General features: G+C 43.4%; 1 protein-coding gene across 5 annotated transcripts in view; it reads right to left on the bottom strand.

Moving 5' to 3' along the window:
* nbeaa (neurobeachin a) overlaps nucleotides 1-10,262 on the bottom strand; it is a gene marked incomplete at its 5' end in the record, with an annotated part of 109,220 nt that extends 98,958 nt beyond the window's left edge. For all 5 annotated transcript variants that reach the window (XM_080851591.1, XM_080851592.1, XM_080851595.1 and 2 more), the window contains one exon: nucleotides 9,999-10,262. In XM_080851591.1, coding sequence (XP_080707717.1) covers nucleotides 9,999-10,262 — 264 coding nt within the window. The remainder of the gene's footprint in view (nucleotides 1-9,998) is intronic.
* Nucleotides 10,263-15,787: the final 5,525 nt, after the last annotated feature.

The following is a 15,787-nucleotide window of genomic DNA, read 5'->3' as shown; positions in this document are numbered from 1 at the left end:
GCATATGGGCCCATTGCCATTTCTACTCCCATCTCCACATGGGCAGTGTGTGGAAAACAGCAGTATGATTGCCCCCCCCCATCCTTTTCATCCACACAAATATCCGATCAAAACAATACAAGCCGGGAAGGTGACTCTGATGTGTCTTTGTTGTCGTGGTTTCTTTCTGTCACAATATGGAATCTCTGCGCTTTCTTTGCTTTTTGCTCCTGTCTTTATGTGTGATACATCAGCATCTATGGAAACAGTAAGCATCAAACCATGACAAGGTATTCAAATAGCTGAGGCTTTGATAAACACAGCATATTTGGGGGGATGGAAGGTGGAACGGGGGAGGAAACTTGCAGCGTGTGTGTTTAAGGAATAATCACATCGCATCTTTTTCTACCATTTGACAACCACAAGACACAACACACTTTTAATGTCTGCCGTAGGCAGGAGGCACTGGGAAAGTAGGGCAACATGAATTTCAAATGACTCCTGCCAAGTACAAAGGCGGTGTGTGCTCCGTGCAGGAAGGATGGAAGAGGTGGTGGAGTGTGTGCTCTGTCGACATCACTAGCTTAGTGGAGAGGGAGACTGGCTGTGTGTGTGTGTGTGTGTGTGTGTGTGAGTGTGTGTGTGTGTTGAGTAGGCACACATGTGCACATCCTCCACGACTACTTGAGTCACACAGGCATGAGTGGCATGGCCTTGAGAAAGGGGCCTGCAGCCCCCCGGGCTGTTTGGTCTGCGTGTCTGGATGTAGATGTGACAAGACTCAGAGCTTCTGCCGTAAACAGCACGGGTTGCAGAGAGAGAGAGAGAGAGGGTGATAGAAAGAATGAGAGAGAGAGGGAGGGAGAGAGAAAGAATGAGAGAGAGAGGGAGGGAGAGAGAAAGAAAGAGAGAGACAGTGAGAGAGAGGGAGAGGGAGAAGGAGGGAGAGAGAGAGAGAAAGAAAGAACGTAAGAAAGAGAGAGAGACAGTGAGAGAGAGAGAGAGGGAGAGGGCGAGAGAGTGGGAAAGAGAGAGGGAGGAAGAGAGGGAGAGAGAGACAGTGAGAGAAAAGGAGAGGGAGAGATGGAGAGAGAAAGGGAGACAAGACTGTTAAGTGCAGGAGAGAGATGGGTGAAAAGCTTAAAACATTAGTGGACTGACCCAAACCTTAACAGTCCCTCCGACCCATAGGGCTAACTCTCACAGCCTTCACTGAGAGCGCTGAAGAGGACATAGCTGGGTGTCACAGCTACTCGCATCCTCTATTTCTGCTTCCCTGTTATCTCACAGTAACCTCATGCCTGTGCACTCTCAAAGGCACACGCACAGACAATGCATTCTTCAAAGCCACTCTGTTGTACAACTGCATCTCCTCTCCGCCTTGTCCTTTGTCCTCCCTGGCAAACCGCAGCACTGGGTTTGCCTTTGAAGTTGCGCAAATCAAATGTGAATCGTGTAGCGAGGGCCAACAGAAAGGTTGAGAGGTCCTATTGGGCTTACAGGTGTTAAATGTCATCTTTTGTTTTTTGTTTGCTTTACTGACTATACATGCAGGTTTTCTAGATTTGAATTTGTTTTCATTTTATTCTAAATATTTCATTGTGATGTGGCTTTGTCCATTCAGACCTGGTTAGTATGCCCTGTCAAAGTCTACTACAGACCTGGTTAGTATGCCCTTTCAAAGGCTACTTGTGAGGAATTAAAAACCAGTGTCCTTCATTTGCCCTGCCAATAGTCGGTCCAATAAAATTGAGTTCCCCCCCACATGCCCTCATACAAGACATGCATTTTATGTATCCTCCCACTGCCCTTCCTCCCTCTCTCCTTGCACTCATCCATCTAAAACCCTATTGGTTCTTTTACACCTTCCCTCGCTTTCCCTTTTTTCCCTTTCTTATCCCTTTCCAACTTATCACTCATCCCACCCATCACTCAACTCAAATAGCCCCTCAGAAGTATGCTGGCGTTCGAACAGAAAATCCCCAGCGAACAGCGTCCCGTCTCTCATGGCAGCATATTAAATCACAGCTTCCATTTTGACCTTGGAGCAAGGAGCTTCCCTTCCCTTCCCTTCCGTCAAGCGTTTGTGTAATAGGAAATAAATAATGTAAAGAGGTGGGGTGGCATGGTATGACTTTAATTGGACATCCTCGCCCAGGATGTGCTGTTCTCAGAGGGTAAATGGGCAGGATCCTCGACCACGCATGACTGTACAAAACCTGCTAATGCAGGCCCGAGCTGATGGTTGGAGCTCAATCAATAATCGAGCCTTATGGAGGGTTTATTCAAATCTGCATCGATTACCTTTCCCGGATCATTGCACGGCAAACACTACAAAAAGCAAGCCTTTATTGCAGGAGACAAAAATGATCTTTCGCTACTGCTGCAATGCCCTAAATCTTGGCACCCATCCAGAGGAGAGATTGGGATGGCTCTCAAGAGTTACACTACAGACTACAGTGTTACAAGGAGCATAATTCCCCTCTGCAGAAAAGCATCTTATCTGTCCTCCAGCAGCTTTGAATTTGTGCGGGAAGATTAGGCGCACAGACACCCCTCATTAGTGCAGATAAAGAGACGGTGACAGGGCCGAGCTCGCTGACAAAAGGCCTGGCCGCTGCAAGCCCACCGCTGTACAGACGGGCCGGACAGCTGGGCACCGCTCAGGAGTACAGTGCACGCTCTCACACTCTCTCTGACCTACATGCTCAGACTGTCTTGTGTATATGTTCCTCTTGAGCTTTTTTTGTTTTGAGAATCTACTGTGCAAAAACCCTCAGGTGTTTCTGGACACTGCCCTGAAGCTCCTGTTATTAAGACTATAGGCTGGCAGGCTTGGTTGGATGTGGTTGAGGGATGCCTGGTCAGTGGTTCTGCCTCTGAGCATCAACTGGACTTCCAACTCGGCCCGCAAGCATCCGATGCACTTCCTTATCCTTGCAGCATCCGATGCACTTCCTTATCCTCGCAGCATCCGATGCACTTCCTAATCCTCGCAGCATCCGATGCACTTCCTAATCCTCGCAGCATCCGGTGAACTTCTAACTAAATGTGCTTGATGCTAAAGTGTGCGCAATGCCCTCTGGGGTAGATTCACACTGGCTATTTTTAAAACCAGCGACCGAAAAGGCTTTGCACAGAGCACACCTCGTTCCCTCGGTCTCCAAATGAACATTTCAGCTAACAATCACACAACAGAGAAGGCGGCTTCATTTGCAGCCTCTGCAGGAAGGCAAGTCCTGTCATGTTGCAGCTGCTGCTGCTGCTGATGATCTATAACGATGTTGTCCTGCAGACAAGGCTGAGCACAGGCAGAGTGCTAACTACCAAAGCCAAGAATACACAAGAGTGAGTGTCAGTGATGGCGGTGTTAATGCTTGGCCGCTTACAGGCCTAACAGTTGGGAATGTCGACAGCTATGGCGTGAGCAGGCTCCTGTAAAGGTGTGAAATAGCCTCTGGTCTCACTTTGTGTAGGCAGTTAACAGGTCATTGCGCACAGAACATGCATCTTTCCAACAATGAATGTGGAGGAGAGGGCATAACTACCCAAGCAGATATAGGGACACAGACAAACAACAAAAAAGAGAGACTCTGGAAAGATGCCAAACCGCTATAGACCATGACAATCCTTTGTTCTGAAGCTATGCATAGAACAATAGTAGTCTTTATATTCTCTGGCTGATATTAAGAAACCTTCCTATCTGTAAGATGGACATGGACATACCCAATGTAAATGACATACCAGTAAAAACTGAAAATGGCAAATATGTTGAAATGACCCATCCTTTCCACCCACCCAATTACTATAGTTTACACAGCCATTTGAAATTGTAAAAAGCTGTTGATTCTACATGAAATGGTTTTCCAGCTCAAATGACATGGAAGGAGGATCTTGGAGGATCTGCCAAGAAATTGCTTCATAATGCGTCAACGTGGTGAATTGTTGAGGTACAAACAATTTGCAATCAGCAACACAACAGGACTGATTGAGTGGTGATGTGTTTACCTGACCACAGTAAAATAGATGTTGTTGTATGAGCAATCACACCCTCTAGCCAAGTTGAAATTACAATCAGAAACATGCCATCAGTCAGCAACAGATGCACACTGACAAGCTGTCCAGTGACTGGACAAAGCACTACCTTGCTATTCGGATTCAAAAGAAAAGTGGGTCCACATCCACTGTTTATGACCATCACACGAGCGCAGATCTGCAATCAATAATGACAGATGGCACACCTACTTAATGAAATGGCCGAAGAGTGTAATGACATAATTTTCTATCCACAATAAAAAGACCACGCAGCACAGACTGAACGGGTACAAACTAAATTACACACACATTATATATATACATAAATATAAATATATTACCATTTTTGGACTATCAACTCACTAAAAGAATCACTTCTTTCACACCGGGATAGCCCAGCCCTAGGCAGAGTGGATCCTTTCTTTCTTCTGCGTGTGCACACACACACACACTCTCTCTTCTCTCTCTCTTCTCTCTCTCTCCTCTCTCTCTCCTCTCTCTCCTCTCTCTCTCTCTCTCTCTCTCTCTCCTGCATTGTCATCAGAACAGAGGACAGGGGCCAGGGAAAGTAGGTACTTTCATTAACGTTCATCGGATCCCTGATGTTAGCAGCGAGTAAAGGGGATTAGCATTTGCCCCGTTTTCATTAGCAACTGTCACATCTGTTTGGATCCTTGTGAGGAGAAATGATTAATTAATTGATTAGCCTGCCTAATCTGCTTGTCCAGTGCTATTTCCTTCATTCCATTTTTTTTCCTGGTGCCCCCACTTTTTTTTCTACTGCATTATTTCATAAACCTTAGGAACAACAGAGGGATCCTTAATTCATCTGTGTTATCCACCACTCTAAAAAGGAACATTTGTGCCGACGGTGTGATCTTGGCTCTGGACCCCTAGCACAGTATTCTGACCTTGGTGTTCCTGTAGAGCATGGGATAATGAGACAGAGCTATTTCGCCTAAGAGGAAAATAAAGATAGACGAAAGGTTGACAACCAGAAGGACTTTGGAACAACACATTCACATTCTTTCAAGTGGTTTATCAGTTTAAAAGGTGCAATCCACATTTTGTTAAGTTCCGCATAATGCTTGCGGTAGTCAAGCTGTTCGTTGTACAATTTGATTTGCAATTGAACACAAATATCAACAACCGTTCCCCAGAATTGTGGACACTGGATGTGTTTTAATGACAATAGAGAAATTGTCCGAGAAGTTGACTAAAACTGACACAGACAACTCTAGCCAAACAAAGGCACCCACACTGGCAGTACCTTCATTGCCATCTCCTTGAAATCAACGCAGCTGGCCGGAAACAGTTGACAACAGTTGGTATGGCGGGATTGTGGCAAAAAAATCCCCTGAGAGCGGTTTCCATAGCAACAATGATGCTTATGGCAGAAGAGTGCTGAACGTCAGGTCCTGTGAAACAGCCTGTATGCTCCTGAGTGTGAGTGCGGGAACTTTTGGGTACTGTGCCGTCAACAGAAACACACACACACACACACACACACACACACACACACAGCCAGATCTGAACTCACATATTTTGGGCAATTCAATAGCAAAATGAAAATAATATGAAATAAAAACCATTTCAAACAGCAAACTGAAACAACAGCAGCAACAACAACAACAAAATTGTGGCCTACCCATCACACAAACAAAACCTTACCCCCAATGTCTATCATTATTGAAAGGGAATTACTTCCTTTAACCATCTTTGCGGATATCACACAGATATAACAACAAACAATACAAATTTCTTTTAAATAAATGTGCAAATATCTCTGACACTTGACAACACATCCACAAGCACAATCACAGAATTTACCATACATTACGAATCCTTAGGAATAAATATACTGTGTCCAGGGTGGTTGTTTCTGAAGCATAATGAAGCATGTCACACAAATACTGACACAATAGTACTTAAGATACCCCACATCCAGCTCTGAGTGTCAAATTAGGAATTATTTGCCAGGCCATTCGATTTCTACAGACAGCTACCTGGAGCAATCCTAACCCTGGCAACACTCCTGGGATGTTCTCCAGCCCATAACTCCACTTAGAGCAGACAATAGCTAAGTTTCTTACAGGCCTGCTGACAGTCACTCTAAACCAAGATGCCTTGTCTTTGCTGCTTCTCCACAGCAAGAGATGACAAACCAGACTCTTTTCATCAGTGGTACCTCGGTGGTGGAATGACCAACCTAGTGCTATTTGATCAAGTGACTGCCATGGTATATCCATATCAGGTATAACCTCATCAGAACTCAACTGTCATCCTAATGTATTTGTTACAAGCCATACATGTTTTACATTATTATAAGGGCTGTCGAGTGATAAAACAAACGTGTCTAATTAATTACAAGCTTTGAGAAAATTACTCACATCTCTCAATTTGCCATGAGAAGCATTCAGAATCTGTCAGATTAGTAAGTGTAATGCAGTGTTATGGTAACCATACAGTCATGGTAATCATCAGATACTTAAATGAGGTTTTTGTGCGACATTTCTGAAGTTCTGGATTTCTCCATCTAGAACTTGAAAAGGAGGTGATGTATACAAATCATTCCAAGACGAGGCTGTACACCTAATAACCAATACAGCTCAAAATATTGATGCTAGCTCCAAATGAAAAGCGCACAGCGGGAGAAATACAAACTATTACTGCAACACAGAATGGCCACTATGTCCATCCAATGTGGAGAGGTTCACAGTGACATATGGGGGTCAAGCTGCATCATAGTGTGATTAATCTGCGTTCATTTTTTTTTACAAGTTATTGTTCTACAATGAATTCATAGAAATGAACGCATTATCTTGACAACCCTAATTATTATAGTTATTATTGTGAATTTTACTCTGATCTGATGTACAGTATTGCTTTAAGCAGTTCCCTGTCTTGGGCATGATGCTTTGGTTGTCCTTCATAATGCTGATCTTCAAAATCATTGAAACATTTCCTTAATCAATCCACAGTCATACTGATATCTTTATCTGATCATTGTAGTTACAAACGTGTTTAAGGTCATAACTGACCTGTGCTGTAGCGAGTGAAAGGTAATGTTTAAGCGGATATGACGACACAAACGAACACATGCTAGCTAGTTAACGAGTGGTTTATTATCGTAGACATGACCTTCTCTCACTGTGAATTTACACAAGTAAAATACAGCAAATGAGTATCCATGAAGTCAGTTGAAATGTTAGGTGCATTGTAAGCTGTAAACGTTGCTATGTTGTGTTAACCTGTTAGCTGTCGGCTTGAGCTAGTGACTTACTGTAGCTATCGTAGATATCAAGTAACCTTGTCACGGAATTAACATGATCAAAACATCAGATGAAATATAGATTGTTATGTCTTTCATGCATTCATTGTATTTTCATGTTTGAAAATTAGGCTACAGCAGATAAGCAGAAATATGTTTGTTTAATAGCACCTCATTACACTACCACCACAACAATGTCACTCACTGGAAGGCTGAATCGTAGCAAAGATTTCCGAAGTGTTTCCCCATTGATTTCAATGGGAGAGGAGAATGACTGGGGGGGTTGCAATTTTTTTTACATGACCACTGCCCAGGATCTGGACAAAAACCTCAGAGTTGGAGCGGTGTCTTTATCTCAAAACCACTAGGAGCAGAAGCAGCACCAAAAAATTAGACATAAGAATTAGGCCTGCTGTGATTGCCTCATGCTGATGCAAACACACTTATTATTGTATCATGCTGGCGCAGTCACACTAATAATGAGGGAAAACAATGAGATGACACTGTGAACATGTAGGCTACAAGCTAAATCTGGGAGCTGCAACTCAGAAATGTATCTAGTTTGCATTATTCATTTTCTTTAAAGAATTCACCCTTCAGTTCAACCAAAACACTGGGGACTCATCATATAAAAACTGGCTGGCTAGGGCCTTACTGAATAGCCTATTAATTAACCAGATCGGTACATCTGCCCTCAGTGGCATTCACCTAATCAATAAAGGCGTTGTGCAATACAAGATGTGGTTTCAGACTGGCTTGAATAATACATAAGTTTTCTCCAACCTAGCCCTCAGTGAGGAAGAGGGATTGAGGGAACAGTGAATAGGCTTTGTGAAAATCTGCACAGACGTGACATTCTTGGCTAAACCTGTTATGGCCCAACTACATGGCAGTCGTAAACAGCTGGCCCTCTTGAAACTTCTTGACGCAATAGCACTTTCTGTTTATTCACAGATTCCTCAAGGATGTTGTCCTTAAGGCACATGCCAAACCAGAGGAAAATTTCTAAAACAGAAACCGAGAAAAAGCTTATAGCAAACGACTAAAGAGACGTACTCTCGAAAAATATTTCTTGAAACTCAATGTTAGACTGAGGATCTTTCTTGAAACACAATGTTAGACTGAGGTAGCCTACAAATCAACAGACCTTAGCTAGCGCATATGGAAAAACCGACAAGTAGGCCCTGCATCTGGCCTACTAAGCCACATCGGCCTCTCAGGATTCTCTTCAGGGCTCATTTATTCGTGTCAGCTCGTGGTTTCTGAGCACATCGCCACTGCAGCAGCCCCCACACCCTTTACTGCCACCTGCTTCCACATGCACGGCGCTCCCCCGCTGTAGAAAGCACAGCACTCTGCATTCGTGCGCATTCAGCAGTCAGCGGGAGGCTGGTGCAACAACCTCGGAGGAACGCGTGTCCGTCGTTTGCAGATGCACTCTCTCTCAGCGACAACATGTAATCTCTCAAATGTACTAGCGAACCTCCACTTTAAGACAATGATAACCGACATATCTAGCCTACTGAAGTACAGTATCGCTGTTTGTTCCGCAATGAAAACACCAGCTGTCAGAAAGGGCCTACGCTTCTTCTGGCTAATGCTGGATAATGAAGCACTATAATCTAGGCCAGTGATATCAACATTATTGCCCCAGTAAATAATGGCCAGTTTTACTAAGAAATATGTCCAGTCTGCTTTTCTACATGGGCTAGAGGAAAGTCCCTCCCACCCTCTACCGAGCGCATTAGGCTACTGAATCTGTGTTAATAGGTTTTCTGAGCTGTTTCGTAACAAGAGTTAACATTCGTTTAAAAAAATAAAACAGTCTTAATCCACCTAAATGCAACAGACTATCCACGGCCTAGAATCTAAAAACGCCGCAAAGGACCATAGCCCACAACTTTGACCATCTTATCCACTATAACACCAATGACGTACACCACAAAGAACAGGTGCCATAATTGTGCGAATGCACAACTAACGGTAGGCCCAATCATACACAGAGGTCCGTTTACCGCTTGTCTTAGTGATGCTTGCAATGTAAAACCTCTGCTACAACGGCGTGATACACAAATCACCTAGCATACAATCTGAAATTTCGACTAGGCCCCCTATCATACAAATAAACTGGCATTTCTATAGTACATCGGCGTTAGCAATAGCTAGGCCTATTTAATGTTATGCTACGGATTTCTAAGACTATTTTGAGACAAACAAAACATTAACACACTACAGAGATGATAGATGTTCAACGCTGTGACCGGTCGGTGTAGTATTTTAACGCTATCCATTCGCGTAATTTGCCGATTGCCCCACGCGAGATGCTGTAAAATGATTTGGTTTTTCTAACGTATGAATTATACCATAAATGTGCTCATAAAAGCTAGGCTATTGTTTTTCAGCAAACGGTCTGGCTACTATCAGGTCGTATTGTCAACAAAAGAAAGCGCCCATCAGAGCAATTGAAGGGGCACGTCTGTTTTTAAAGTCAAGAGGCTCTGGACTAAACTGATTTATTCATTTATTCGTCTTTTATCCCATTTCCTGCCATTACCATTCAAATAAACATAATGACATAATTTTGTGTAAATAGCGTCTGCTGCAAATGGAATAAAGCAGACAAGGTTATGGGCTACAGTCTATGCATCTCAGCTTAGGTGCTACAATGTAGCCCAACATTGGTAACAATGTATTGACTGTTCCTTGGTCTTACCAGATTCAGAACTGTTTCGACGATGTCTCTGTTGCTAACCTCTCCGACCTGTATAAGACCAATAACGACGGCGAATTTCATCTTGATATTCCGGATCGGTACTGAGGGGTTGATCACCCCGGCAGGGAGAACCATGGAGCCGGATCCAGACACCATCATCTCCCCTGAAGCAGAACCTGTAACGACTTGCTGCCTAGGGCCCGGGGGATCTCGGTCCGAAAGCAAGCCGGAACCAGGTGCTGAAACCGGCTTGTCGATCGACATTTCCACCCGAAACCTCAAGGAGCGGCCGCCTCGGTCTCACCTGCTTTGTATCACCAGCGTCCGTACAAAAGCATCAAACCGACGGAAATGTAAAGTTTTAAATATGGTAAAATAGGGTAAATCCGTGTTTTACTTCAAGTCCTTCCTATTTTCCTGCTGATATAAAATGATGCATACGACAAACAAGCAGGAATATTTCTCTGTGCTTAAGGGAATGGTACCCTCTTGCTATCTCCTCTCCTCTCCTGATGTCAACCAGTGTGCGGTGCAGTCTTGAGCTAGTGTTGTCGTTCTCAGGGCGCCATGTTGACGCCCCCTATCTGCGGTTATGTTCACCACGCCTGCGTGTTGAGGGTTTGGTTGAACTTCAATTGAGTGATAAGCAGTGTGAGCACGTGCTTTTGCTGGATGGAATTTCATGGAATCTGTCCGATTTGATAGGACAGCATTAACGAGTGGCTTATTTCTACAGCCTATAACATAAATCACGTAGCCTAATGAATAAATATATTACAATAATAAACAGTAGGCTACACAAGACTGGGCAGCGCAAAGTTGAGGAGACCCCAGTATCAAGAAGACATAGCCTCATGTTTGTAGGCTACATTTGTCTCAACATTTTGGCTGTCGCTACTTCAATTCAATGCGGCAGTCTACAACTGCTCAACACACTGCCACTAAACATATGATAGTACGGAATAAATGTGTGTTTCTGATCATGCAAATTCAAACATTAAACGGTTCTAATGCATCCTCACATTCAGCTAAAAGATGGGAATACATTTAACCAACAACACAATACAATTCAGTAACATCACAAACTTCTACCTCCAAAATGAACACACAGTTGAATCAACAGCTCTCTTACTTAGTTTAAACTTATACAGAATATTGCAGAGCCCCTCAAGTCCTGTAAGCTGATATTTATTAAGTTGTCCATACAAGTTATTACTTGTGGGAACCAATGATTATCTTGTGCATAAGATAATAACTTGTAATGATATGACCTTATGGGATCTCAGGGGCTAAGTAGAATATCTATTCACATAACTGTCCTTAAGCTTAAGATTGATTGCAAAACTGGTGTAGTAGGCTGCATTAGTTTTAGCTCCGTGTTCCTAATACAATTGGCAACTGGGTATACTTTCAGTCTCAGAAACAAAAAAATTCAAAACCAGTTCAACACATGGTGGGCTAATGGATGGCCTATCTAATGGGCAACTTGCTGGGTATTCCTCTACACATCCATGTCTAGCAGCCTTCTCAAGCAATGGAAACGACTTACTTTTTACCAACCTCTCACTTACTACATACATTGTGAATTTCTAGACGTCTTATCTAAAGCATGGTGTTAAAGCTGAACTGTTGAAAACAACCCAGCCCAGTTAATAGTATAAGAAGCCCTATGTGGTGTATGGTAATGATAGTGTACATTCATGATGTGTCATATGTATTTAATAACTTTTTGTAACTTTCATGGTTTTGTCCCAAGCTGTCTTTCTTCAACCTCCTATGTAAGAGGTCCATGTACTTCTACATAAATCTATCTATCTATATATATTTAAGAATATATCTGGAATTCCGACAATCGTCATGATTGATTTGTTGAATTCTGCCCCTGCATTTCATACCAAGAGGATCACTAGGGTCTGAAGTGATAGGGTGTGGCTTCTGTGTTTAAACCAGATGGTTAAAAGGGAAAGCCCTCCATGGTGCTGATAATGCTCTTTCGTGCACCACAGTTTTCACTGTGGATTTATTCAGCTTTATCTTCATGTTTATTCACATTTGCAGGACGCTCACTGATATTAACCGAGCATATTGTCTCTACCAGCTTCCATTGAATTGTTAGGCATGTATTTCTCTGGGCTATATCAGCTAATGACTTCCTGTGACCTGCGCTTTCATGATTCATTGCTGTAATTATCATATACAGCAGTCTTCTACTTGCTGGTGAGTCACCCGATGGCCATGCTCTCTCTGTGGTACCTCCTCACTAGTCAGATTATTGTTCATAACAAGATATGCGGTCAAGGATTTGACCAGTTATCATCAGAGATGTTCATAACAGTAACTACTGAGTGTTGATAACCCAGCTTCCAGTAATCTCTACTAAAATGTTAGGATAGTTGTTTGTGAATTAGGGTATGCCATGTAAGTGTTTTCAAGAGACGGGGAGAGATAGGGGAGGACATGTCCTTTAGTAACAGGGAATAGGGGGAAGGGAAACGTAGGCGGTGAGGGGGATGGGTGACTGCTGAGCAAGGGGGGTCCTGCTGTGAATATGCTGGCGAGAGAGAGGGAGAGAGAGGGAGAGAGAGGGAGAGAGGGAGAGAGAGAGAGTGAAGGGGAGCTGCAGCTGTGATGTCCTGCCCTCTCCAGTCCAGCTTTCACAGTGACAGCCAAAAGGCTGACTCAGCATGTGTGGGGCTCACTTAAGCCACTATACCTCCTAAGTGAATACGCTGGCACACAATCTCCTCAGGGAAATGACTGGAATGAGAGGGAGGGAGAGAGAGAGAGAGACAGAGAGGAGAAGAAAGAGAGATAGGACCAGTCTCTCATCATTGTGATGGATATGGAAGATTAGCTTTCCCATAAACATACTTTCATATTCTCAGGTAAAAGGAAAGACTCAGGGTAGTTGTTCAAGGCCAAAGGGAGACCACACTTTCTGCCAGCCATCTACACTCAGTTGAGGATATGGAGCGCTGTGCTTTAAAATAGCACAGGAGTTTTCAGCAGTGTACTTTCTCCCGATCGCCCACACACGCAACCAGGTTCGCCGTGAGTGGGCTTGAGTGACAGGTTTGCGCTCAAGACTTTGATACGTTGAAGGAAAGTTACGGTATGCCATTGCCTGACATGGCGTGCAAAGGTTCCTCATACACTGTGTTCAACTAAAAAAAAGGTAAACCCTGGTGTCAACTCGCTGACTGACAGTCTATTATCAGTCACAAGCTTGGCCATTTTACAGAATTCTTGAGGGGAAAAGAAGCCACAGAGTACAGACATGACGTGCAACTAAAGGGTTCGATTGTCTGGCTGCGATATAGATCCAGTGAATTAATTGCTTCTTTTTTTAGACCCCATGCTGTTGATCCAAGGGTCAATTAAGACGTTGGAGGTACAGTATGTAAGCCTCAAGGACCTTGCTTAATCTTAAAACCAGCACCCTCCTGCATGCTGCTTTGTATTCATTTCATGTCCTGTGACTATTGGAAAAAGCACCTATGGGGATTATTTGGTATTTGGATGTATTCATGTGTGCACCTTTGTGTTTGTGTTATTTTCTCAATTAAACACACATCCAGGACTGAGTCTGTCAACGTATATGGCTGGACATCTGTTTCCTTGTTACCCCAGGTAAGACCTATCCCTCTGGGTAATCCAGGATGCATTCCATGTTTTGTGCACACAAATTCACACAAACGCATACACACACACACGCACGCACCCAGGCACACACGCACGCACGCATGCACACACACACACACACACACACACACACACACACACACACACACACACACACACACACACACACACACACACACACACACACACACACACACACACACACACACATCCACATTATGTGTTTCAGTGATGGGACACATCTGCGGTGGTTGATTCTATTACACACGCTGTGATAGCCAATTCTGACTTCCATTGACAAGAGAACTTATACATTTGGTTTCCATGGTGTATTTTATGCATTTTATAAAAACAGACAAATGATGTTCAAAGGATTCAGGATTGCCTTTCAAGAGGCAATTGAAAGAGGACTGTTTATTCCTCTCTAGACGGCCAGGTTTGCCTTCAGATCTGTGCCGGGAAAAAACCTCACACAAATCGAATGAGGAGCAATAGAGGAAATTGCTGTTTTCTTTTGGGGGAGGGGGAGTGAAAATGGAGTGTCTGTCACTGTGCTCCTAGCTGGATATTGGACACATGTGTCTCCCCAGAACTAGATTCATTGTGTCTGACTTGAGTCCGACTGGACTCCGATGTAAACCCCTGGACACACGATTCGATTCCGCTGGTAATTGGACTGGGCGCGCATGTGTCTCTCGTATCTGATTCAAATTGGACAACAACAACTTTTGCACGTGCTTGAGATCGTGCCCACAGACATATACAGTACTGTGCAAAAGTTTTAGGCAGGTGTGAAAAAATGCTATGAACTAAGAATGCTTTGAAAAATGTAAACAATAAATGTTTATATTTTATCAATTTACATGGTAAGACTGAGCACAGCAACAAGACACAACGTAGTTATACTGCATCAGCAGGGTCTCTCCCAGACAAAGATTTCAAAGCAGACAGGGGTTTCAAAATGTGCAGTTCCAGCTCTTTTGGAGAAGACGTTGAGGATCGTAGACGCAGTGTTCAGCCAAGGAAACTTAATGCTGCTGATGAAAAACACATCAAGCTTATTTACCTTCGAAATCGGAAGATTTCAAGCAGTGGCATCAGCTCAGAACTGGCAGAAACCAGTGGTACCCAGGTACAGACATTTACTGTCCGGGGAAGTCTGGCCAGAAGTGGTCTTCATGGAAGAGTTGCAGCCAAAAAGCTCTACCCCGACAAGGAAACAAGGCCAAGTGACTGAACTAAGCACGTAAACATAGAAACTAGGGTGCAGAAACATGGCAGAAGGTGCTCTGGACTGATGAGTCAAAATTAGAAATATTTGGCTGTAGAAGAAGGCAGTTTGTTCGCTGGAGGCTGGAGAGAGGTACAATAATGAGAGTCTGCAGGCAACAGTGAAGCATGGTAGATGTTCCTTTCCAGTTTGGGGCTGCATCTCTGCAAGTGGAGTTGGAGATTTGGTCAGGATGAATGGTGTCCTCAATGCTGAGAAATACAGGCAGATACTAATCCATCATGCAATACCATCAGGGAGGCGTATGATTGGCACCAAATGTATTCTGCAGCAGGAACATAACCCCAAACATACAGCCAATGTCATTAACAACTATCTTCAGCTTAAAGAAGAACAGAAAGTCCTGCAAGTGATGGTATGACCCCCACAGAGCCCTAATCTCTACATCATCGAGTCTGTCTGGGTTTACATGAAGAGACAGAAGAATTTTAGGAAGCCTACATCCACAGAAGATCTGTGGTTAGTTCTCTAAGATGTTTGGAACAATTTACCAGCCGTGTTCCTTCAAAAACTGCGCAAGTGTATCTGGAAGAATTGATGCTATTTTGAAGGCAAAGGGTGGTCACACCAAATATTGATTTAATTTAGAATTTTCTTCTGTTCCTTCACTGAATTTTGTTAATTTATGAAGAATTGATGAAAATAAACTGTTAACACTTCCATTTTTGAAAGCATTCTTAGTTTACAGCATTTTTTCACACCTGCCTAAAACTTTTGCACAGTACTGTACATGCATCATATATAATGTATATGATATGATAAACGCTGCTAGACGCTCAGTTCTTGTGCTCCCTCTCATTCACGTTGAAATACTGAAAGCGAAACTGAAACTTTGAAACTGGAACGCAACTGATTG

The sequence above is a fragment of the Sprattus sprattus genome, assembly GCF_963457725.1.
Source record: "Sprattus sprattus genome assembly, chromosome: 1".
In the NCBI taxonomy this organism is placed as follows: domain Eukaryota; kingdom Metazoa; phylum Chordata; class Actinopteri; order Clupeiformes; family Clupeidae; genus Sprattus; species Sprattus sprattus.
The sequence above is the reverse complement of the archived record's forward strand: the minus strand, read 5'-3'. Positions and strand labels throughout refer to the sequence as shown.